This window comes from Bison bison, unplaced genomic scaffold (genome assembly GCF_000754665.1).
Source record: "Bison bison bison isolate TAMUID 2011002044 unplaced genomic scaffold, Bison_UMD1.0 scf7180017864289, whole genome shotgun sequence".
Lineage (NCBI taxonomy): Eukaryota > Metazoa > Chordata > Mammalia > Artiodactyla > Bovidae > Bison > Bison bison.
Genome location: NW_011494861.1, coordinates 20,934,304 through 20,944,385, shown reverse-complemented (window position 1 = coordinate 20,944,385; position 10,082 = coordinate 20,934,304). Strand labels below are relative to the sequence as shown.

The following is a 10,082-nucleotide window of genomic DNA, read 5'->3' as shown; positions in this document are numbered from 1 at the left end:
CACCGACTCAATGGACACGAGTGTGAGTAAACTCCGGGAGTTGGTGATGGACAGGGAGGCCTGGAGTGCTGCAGTCCATGGGGTCGCAAAGAGTCGGACACAACTGAGCAACTGAACTGAACTGATGTATAATATTACATGTTTCAGTGTACAACATAGTGACTGACAATTTTTAAAGGTTATATTCCATTTGTAGTTATTCTAAAATATTGACAATATTCTTTGTGCTATATGATATATTCTTGTGGTTCCAACCAGTCCATTCTAAAGGAGATTGGTCCTGAGTGTTCTTTGGAAAGAACGATGCTAAAACTGAAACTCCAGTACTCTGGCCACCTCACTCAAAGAGTTGACTCATGGGGCAGGAGGAGAAGGGGTCAACAAAGGATGAGATGGCTGGGTGGCATCATCGACTTGATGGACGTGAGTCTGAGTGAACTCCTGGAGTTGGTGATGGACAGGGAGGCCTGGCGTGCTGCGATTCATGGGGTCGCAAAGAGTCGGACACGACTGAGTGACTGAACTGAACTGTGGCTTATTTTTCTATACATATTAGTTCATACCTCAATTCCCTGCCCCTACCTTGCCCCTCCCCCTTTCGCTCTCCTCACTGGTAACCACTAGTTCATTTCTATCTGTGAGTCTGTTTCTTTTACAGGTTTGTTTCTTATATCATATACCTACTGTCAGAATTGTTTCTCTGGACATATCAATGTCTCTTTTAAAGTTCTGCATCAGAATAGAACTTTCATGTCAGAGATGAGATCTGACTATTCCAGAGGAAAGTGGGAAAACATTTTGAATGTGTTTAGCATCATAATTTTCTGTTAATATTGTAATTTCCAGATGTGACATTAGGCAATCAACCAGGAAACACTGAATACTGTATTGTGGGACATTGCTATAATATTTTCCTAAAGCATCTTGTCATCGTCTACAGGCTGCCATATTTCAATTCAGTTGTCATCTTGGGTACCAAAGTATTAAATAATAGAACCAAAGTGACTTATCCAGTGATCGTAATACAGTTACATCATTAAAAAAAAAGAACCACTTTCACTAGTTTATTAATATCTAATTAAAGTTGAAAGTTTTAACACATTCACAAACAACAGAAATAGAATACCTGCTCATACTCATAGGTTCTGGTGAAAAAGAGCCCTTAATTGGGCAATAGGCAGGTACCCCCAGTAGAGAAGAAACAAGAGAAAAAAATACAACTTTTCCTTTTCAAGGTTTATAATAGAATAGTTGCATTATTCATCAATTAAATATATATCTTCATTTCTAAAGATTTTGTCTACATGAAAACAACCTAAATGTCCAATGATAGATGAATGGATAAAGAAGATGTGGTACACACACAAACACACATACACACACACATGCACACAAACACACACATACACATGCACACAAACACACACACACATACACACACAAACACATATACACAAATACACACACAAACACATATACACACTGGGATATTACTCAGCCATTAAAAAGAAGGAAATGCCATTTGCAGCAACATGAATGGACCTAGAAATTGTCATACCAAGTGAAGCAAGTCAAACAAAGACAAGTATCACATGAGGTTCATATGTGGAATCTAAAAAAAAAAAAGTGTACAAAAGAACCAATCTACAAATAGAAATAGAGTCACAGATGTAGAAAACAAATATGGTTACCAAGGAGGAAAGAGGGGATGGAAGGGATAAATTGAGACTGACATATACACACTAATACATGTAAGACAGATAACTTGCAATGACCTATATTGGAATAGAATTTTTTAAAAAGTGGATATAGGTATTAATATAACTGATTCACTTTTCTGTACAGCAGAACTAACACAACATTGCAAATTAACTATATTCCAATACAAATTAATTTTTTAAAAATAAAAATTAACAAAAATTTTTATGAAGATGTGGTATGTATACATATATATATATATACACACACACACATAATGAAATATTACTTAGTCATTAAAAAGAATGAAATAATGCCATTTGCAGCAACACAGATGGACCTAGAGATTATCAAGGGCTTCCCTGGTAGCTCAGCTGGTAAAGAATCCACCTGCAATGCAGGAGACCCCAGTTTGATTCCTGGGTTGGGAAAATCCTCTGGCAAAGAGATAGGCTACACACTCCAGTATTCTTGGGTTTCCCTGGTGGCTCAGCTGGTAAAGAATCCGCCTGCAATGCAGGAGATCCCAGTTTGATTCCTGGGTTGGGAAGATCCTCTGGCAAAGAGATAGGCTACACACTCCAGTATTCTTGGGTTTCCCTGGTGGCTCAGCTGGTAAAGAATCAGCCTGCAATGCAGAGACCCGGGTTCGATCCCTGGGTTGGGAAGATTCCCTGGAGAAGGGAATAGCTACCCACTCCAGTATTCTGGCCTGGAGAATTACAACTGAGTGCCTTTCACTTTCCCTTTCAGAGATTATAGTACTAAGTGAAGTCAGAAGCAAAGACAAGTAACATGATATCACTTACATGTGGAATTAAAATAAACACAAATAAACATATCTACAAAACAAAAATAGACTCAGAGATATAGAGAAAAGATTTGTGGTTGCCAAGGGAGAAAGAGAGTCAGGCTGGGAAGGATTGGGAGTTTGGAATTAGCAAATGCAAACTATTATATATAGGACAGATAAACAATAATGTCCTATACTGTATAGCATAGGGAGGTCTATTCAATATCCTGTGATAAACCATAATGGACAAGAAGATGAAAAAAGAATGTCTATATAGGTATAACTGAGTCACTTGGCTGTATGGCAGAAATTAAATACAACATTGTAAATCAAGTATACTTCAATAAAAATTTTAAAATAAAACAAAATTTTTGTCTAGATTATTAAAAATTATAAAATGAAACTTTATCTAGCCAAAAAGGAAGTTGATTTCAGATGAAACAACCTTTACAGATAATTCATACGTAGCTGAGCTCCAGATATCTCTTTCCGCCATTAACTGTTTAATATCACTCTCCATCCTTTCTCTTTGTAATGTATATAAGTCATGATATTCTTCTACAATTCTAAAAGAAAAATTAAAAAACAGATACATAAATACATATCTCAAAAAAATAACTTTGTTCTAAAGCAGGCAATCTGTTCCTTTAAAACTCATCATAAGGTAATTATGGCATAACTGCTGGATATGTTAGTAAGATTAATATCCAGGGAAATAGAAGAAAAAATATTCACATTTTATGTATAAATCTTACAGAGGTCTTAAGGAAAAAGATTAATATATTGTTCCCTGCTCTAAACACTTTTCATCGTATTCTTCTTTATTCTCTAGAATTTTCACACCATGGTATTCCAGTGGTATAATAACAAGATATTTAATAAAAAATTCTAAATAAATGTAGTAGTAATATAACTGTTTTTAGCTTTTTAGAATTCTTTACTAAGAAGATACAAAGGCACAAAGCCCAATAATTGTGAGCTATATTTTTAAATTATATATAATTAGCATAAGATTTAAAGAAATTCTATACCAATCAAAAGCTTAAGTTTAATTAAGTACCTTTATCTTAAATCTTTTTTCTTCATGTTTACCAAAATATATCTTTTCCTTCTAACTGAATTAAAAGCCCTTCCAAGATTAAATACAAACACAGAAGTTATAAAGTGATTGGCAGCTTTTCACAAACCTTTTGAAACACTTCCTCCTAAAGAATATTAGTTATTCCCTGGTGGCTCAGTGGTGAAGAATCTGCCTGCCAATGTAGGAGACGCAGATTCTATCCCTAGGTGGGGAAGATCCCCTGGAGAAGAAAATGGCAACCCACTCCAGTATTCTTGCCTGGAAAATTCCATGGACAGAGAAGCCTGGTGGGATACAGCTCATGTGGCTTCAAAAGAGTTGCACGTGACTTAGCAACTAAACAACAACAAGGACACTAACTTTTCCGAAAGAATAAAAAGCTAGTGACATAAAATTCTTCTGATTTCATTGAAAGCCATTAGCCACTAACATCAGCTCCTAAAGCCTCCTTCTATTCGGAGGCTTCGACTTGTTCAAACTGCAAAAAAATTAATCACCGTAGATGTCACATACATGCAGATGAATATACACGTAAAAATTCAACAAGCTATAAGCTTAACAGCTACACACTAAAATTAATGCACTAGCTATGCACTGAAATTAATGACCCTTGTTTATAACAGCCAAAGAAAAAATGCAGAAATAACTTTAATGTCCAAAAACAATGGACTGGCCAAATAAAATACAGAATGTAGCTCTCTGATGAAAATACTCTGTTGCTAATTAAAGATTATGTTCTTAATACTGTATTAATACTTAATACTTAATTAGCATTAATTAATAATATATTATATATATTATATAATATATAATATAGTAACATAAGACTTAATAATTAATACTTAATAAAGTATTAATACTTAATACTGTAGGAAAAATGTTTGTGTAAAACATAAAACAAGAAAACCCAAATTATAATGGTCTATATTCAGCTTTATGATTTAAAAAAAATACATAGAAAAAAGAAAAACATAATGAAATAGTAATAGTAGTTAACTCTAAAAGAATTGTGAATGTTCTTTATTTTCTTATTTATGTGTGTCTGTATTTTCCAAATTTTCAACAAAATAATCATTATAAAAATATTACCTGTAATTTCTAATCACATGCAAAACATGAACCATCCTACTTCAGAACCATCAATGTTTAAAGAAAGTGAGACCTTTTTCCTCTCTTTTCTTCCCCTTCTCTTTGATTTTAGAAGATGTTTTGTTCTTATGATGGACATTAGCACAAAAGAAGGTCTAGTTTATTTTTTTAATTCATTCAACAAATATCTGTTTAGTGCCTGCTATATCCCAAGTAATATTCAAAACTAAACAAAAACTAAAAATAAACTTTGCCCTTATAAAGTTTATTTAGAAGAGCTAATAAATAAATTAAAGTAAAACATACTATATTAAGTAGTGATAGTGCTGTGGGTAAAAATAAGTCAGATAAAGGGGATTAAGAATATGAAGTGTATTACAATTTTAAATAGAGGGATCAGGAAAGACCGTATTGACAATACATTTGAGCAAAGGTTCAAAAGAAGGAGGGAAGAAACCATACAGCTGCCTGGGGGAGAAGGACTCCAGGACCTAAAGCAGGCCACCCTAGTGTGTTTAAAGAACAGCACAAAGACAAGCAGATTTAGAACAAAGTAGAAGTCAGAGAAATTCTGGTAGGAGGAGTCCTGTGATTTTTTTAAAATGGTCTTTTACTGTAAGATAGGGAGGTACTGAAGAATTTTGAACAGAGAAATGACATCATTTGAGTCAAGTGTTAAGAGATCACACTGGCTGGTGTGTGGAGAATAGACTCACAGAGTGTAAAGCCAGAAGTAAAAAGGCCATTTAGAAGTTTATTGTAATATCCCAGGCAAGACATGAAGATGGTAGTACTTAAAGTAGTGACGATTCTGTATATATAATGAAAGGAGAGCTGACAGAATTTGCTAATGGAGACATGTGAGAGAAAAAAAGGGATCAAGGATAATGCCAGGACTTTTTGCTGGAGCAACTAGGAGGAGGGAGTTACCATTAACTGAAAGGGGAAGAGAATGTGGGAAGAGCAGATTTGAGGGGGAAGAACAGGACTTCAGTTTGGAAATGTTAAGTATCTAAGCAAAAACGTTAAGTCTGTTGAATACATGTCTGGGATTCAAAGAAAAGACTGAAGCTAGAGATAAAAATTGGTGTACATGGGTGAAGCTGGAGATAGAAATTTGTGAACTGAGAGTATATAGATGATGGCATTTAAAGCCAGGAAACTGAATAGATTCTCCTAGGAAATGAGTATAGAAAGAAGAAAGATCCAAGAATGAGCACGCCAACACTTAGAAATTGGTGAGATGTAGGCAGAGAAAACAAACTTATGGTTAACCAAAGGGAAAAGGGAATGGAGTAAGGATAAACTGGGACTTTGGGATTAGCAGATACAAACTCCTATATATAAAACAGATAAACAAGATCCTACTGTATTAAACGGGAACTATGTTCAATATCCTATAATAAATCATAATGGAAAGGAATATGAAAAAGTATATTTATATATATATTCTATCTCCAGCTTATACATATATATATATATATATATATATGTACACACACACACACACACACAAAGCTAGTGGAGGCAAGAGAATCCCAGTTGAGCTATTTCAAATCCTAAAAGATGATGTTGTCAAAGTGCTGCACTCAATATGTCAGCAAATTTGGAAAACTCAGTAGTGGCCACAGGACTGGAAAAAGTCAGTTTCCATTCCAATCCCAAAGAAAGGCAATGCCAAAGAATGCTCAAACTACCACACATTGCACTTATCTCACACGCTAGTAAAGTAATGCTCAAAATTCTCCAAGCCAGGCTTTAGCACTACATGAACCATGAACTTCCAGATGTTAAAGCTGGTTTTAGAAAAGGTAGAGGAACCAGAGATCAAATTGCCAATATCCGATGGATCATGGAAAAAGCAAGAGAGTTCCAAAAAAACACATCTATTTCTGCTTTACTGACTATGCCAAAGCCTTTGACTGTGTGGATCACAATAAACTGTGGACAATTCTTCAAGAGATGGGAATACCAGACCACCTGACCTGCCTCTTGAGAAACCTGTACGCAGGTCAGGAAGCAACAGTTAGAACTTGACATGGAACAACAGACTGGTTCCAAATAGGAAAAGGAGTACGTCAAGGTTGTATATTGTCACCCTGTTTATTTAACTTGTATTCAGAGTACATCATGAGAAACACTGGGCTGGAGGAAGCACGAGCTGGAATCAAGATTGCCAGGAGAAATATCAGTAACCTCAGATATGCAGATGACACCACTCTTATGGCAGAAAGTGAAGAAGAACTAAAGAGCCTCTTGATGAAAGTGAAAGAGGAGAGGGAAAAAGTTGGCCTAAAGCTCAACATTCAGAAAACTAAGATCGTGGCATCTGGTCCCATCACTTCATGGGAAATAGATGGGGAAAACAGTGGAAACAGCATCAGACTTTATTTTTCTGGGCTCCAAAATCACTGCAGATGGTGACTGCAGCCATGAAATTAAAAGACGCTTACTCTTTGGAAGGAAAGTAATGACCAACCTAGACAGCATATTAAAAAGCAGAGACATTACTTTGCCAGCAAATGTCCGTCTAGTCAAGGCTATGGTTTTTCCAGTGGTCATGTATGGATGTGAGAGTTGGACTATAAAGAAAGCTGACTGCCAAAGAATTGATGCTTTTGAACTGTGGTGTTGGAGAAGACTCTTGAGAGTCCCTTGGACTGCAAGGAGATCCAACCAGTCCATCCTAAAGGAGATCATTCCTGGGTGTTCATCAGAAAGACTGATGTTGAAGCTGAAACTCCAATACTTTGGCCACCTGATGTGAAGAACTGACTCATTTGAAAAGACCCTGATGCTGAGAAAGATTAAGGGCAGGAGGAGAAGGGGACGACAGAGGATGAGATTGTTGGATGGCATCACCGACTCAATAGACATGAGTCTGGGTGGACTCCAGGAGCTGGTGATGGACAGGGAGGCCTGGCATGCTGCAGTTCATGAGGTCGCAAAGAGTCAGACACGACTGAGTGACTGAACTGAACTGAACTGATACACACACACACACACACACACAAAACTGAATCACTTTGCTCTGCAACAGAAACTAACACAACACTGTAAATCAACTATACTTCAAATAAATAAATAAATAAATAGACATCGGCGAGATGAAAGGAACCTGTAAGGGATATCAATAAGAAGGAGCCAAGAGTAAAGGAGTAAACTAGGACAGCATAATATACTAAAATACATTGTTTTAAGTAAAAGCAACTGGTCAGTTATGACAAATGCTGCTGGTAAGTCAAGCTAAATGAGAATCGAGAATGGGCCTTTGGATATAATAATACAGAAGTCAATGGTGACTCTGACAAGTGCAATTTGGTGGAATGGTGTGGTTGAAAGCCTGACTGGAGTGGGTTCAAGTGATAATGGGAGGACAGAAAGCGGAGAAAAGGAGTACGACAACCTTTTGAGGAAGTCTGTTGTAAGGGGAACAGAGAAATGAAGCCACAGCTGGAAGGGGATTTGTCATGCTCAGAGACTTGGAAGTTTTTATGTATGGCTTTTGGGTCTAGGGAAGGGTGGTTTTCTTTTGTTATTATTGTTTTTAAGATGAGAGCAATTACGGCATATTTATATACTGATGTGACTGATAAAGTAGAGGGAAATATTAATGATACAGGAGAAAGAGGGAACATTTGCTGAAAATATCAAGAGTACTTAAGAGCGGATGTAATAGGACACAAGTGGAGAGACTGACCTTAGAAAGGAGACAGTTTATCCATAGTGAGAAGGAAAGCACGAATGTATGAACACAGATGTAGCAGGGTGGGGAGATGTAGAGAGAACTGAGCTCTCTCTTCAATTTCCTTCTGTATTTTAGAAAGCAAGGTCATCAGCTCAGAAAGAGGATAGAGAGGTAGTACCAGAGATCAGAGGATAAAAGACAGAGTATAAGGTAGTTATTTACTAAGATAATAAGGATGACTCAGCTACAGAAAACAGTAGTACATTCAGCGGACAAAAGATGATGAAGGTACCCCTCATTCTAGCAAGCGATAAAACAGATTACAAGTCAGAAAGTTATTTTTGAATTTATATTTTGTATAAATTTGTGTTTTTCTTGACATTTAGAAAATACGGTCACTCTTTAACATGTTAAAAAAAAAGCAAAAGATAATGCTGGATTAAAAGGCACAGAGAATAAGATACAATGTGTGGTACTAGCTTGGGTGCTGGTTTGGACAACCCAATGAAAATTAATTTCGGGAATAATTAAGAACGTTCAAATAAGAATTGGGTGGGGACTTTTCTGGTGGTCCGGGGGTTAAGACTTCATGCTTTAAATGCAGGAGTCCCAGGTTCAATCCCTGCTCAGGGAACTAAGATCTCACATGCCACACAGTGCAGCCGAATAAATAAAGTTTAAAAAAAAAAAACAGGTATGGATTATTGACTGAAAAAACAGGTTAATAGTATGTACAATACAATTTTGGTTTAAACAATGCACATATACACATATACATAGAAAAATAGATCCATAAGAATATACACTTAAGGTATTTACAGTAGTAATCTATAGGGAGTGAAATTGTGATTTTTTTAAAATTTATGTTTGATTGTCTGTATTTATTGATTTTCTTAAAAGGCACATGTACTGTTTCTATGATAATATTTTAAATCAACTAAATAAGAAATTAAAATGCAATCAGATGTATCTTTTGATACATACCCAAGAGCTTCCTAGTAATCAGAACTCTAACAGAAAGTGAAATAGAATAGAAGTTAGAAAACTACAGCCTGTGGGTCAAACCTGGCCCATCGCTTGTTTTAGTATACCCCATGAGTTAAGAACTTTACTTTAAAAATTTTTTATGTATTTGATTACTTTTTAACAGTTTTAAGTGGTTAAAAAACAATAGAATAATATTCTGTAGTAAATGGAAATGTTATAAATTCAGATTTCAGTGTCAGTAAATAAAATTTTATCGTAACACTGTGATGTTCTGGTATTGTCCTTGGCCACTTGTGCACTACAATGGCACACATTTACAAAGGCAGAGTTGTATTAGAAACTGTATCTCACCATCTGGCCCTTTACAGAAAAAGTCAGCTAAGCCCCTGAAATAGAATAACAACATTAGGACCTCAGTAGAGTCACTAACATCTAAAAGAGAACTAGACGCACATTACTAACTACTAACTTGGAAAATGCAAACAAAAACCGGATACATTTTCATATTTATAAGACTATAAAAGATATGTGCAAAAGGGAAATCCCATACACTGATTAGAGGATACACTGGTACAACTACCTTGGGGAGTATCTGGTAACACCTAGCCAGATCCGGTCCCATCACTTCATGGGAAATAGATGGGGAAACCATGGAAACAGTGGCAGACTTTATTTTGGGGGGCTCCAAAATCACTGCAGATGGTGACTGCAGCCATGAAATTAAAAGACGCTTACTCCTTGGACTG

The 10,082-nt window shown here is 36.0% G+C and overlaps 1 protein-coding gene across 1 annotated transcript in view; it reads right to left on the bottom strand.

Annotated features, from left to right (window-relative positions):
* Positions 1–10,082, bottom strand: part of AXDND1 (axonemal dynein light chain domain containing 1) — an 80,153-nt gene that overhangs the window by 46,607 nt on the left and 23,464 nt on the right. Inside the window, exon 11 of the mRNA XM_010850253.1 lies at positions 2,937–3,057. Coding sequence (XP_010848555.1) covers positions 2,937–3,057 — 121 coding nt within the window. The remainder of the gene's footprint in view (positions 1–2,936; positions 3,058–10,082) is intronic.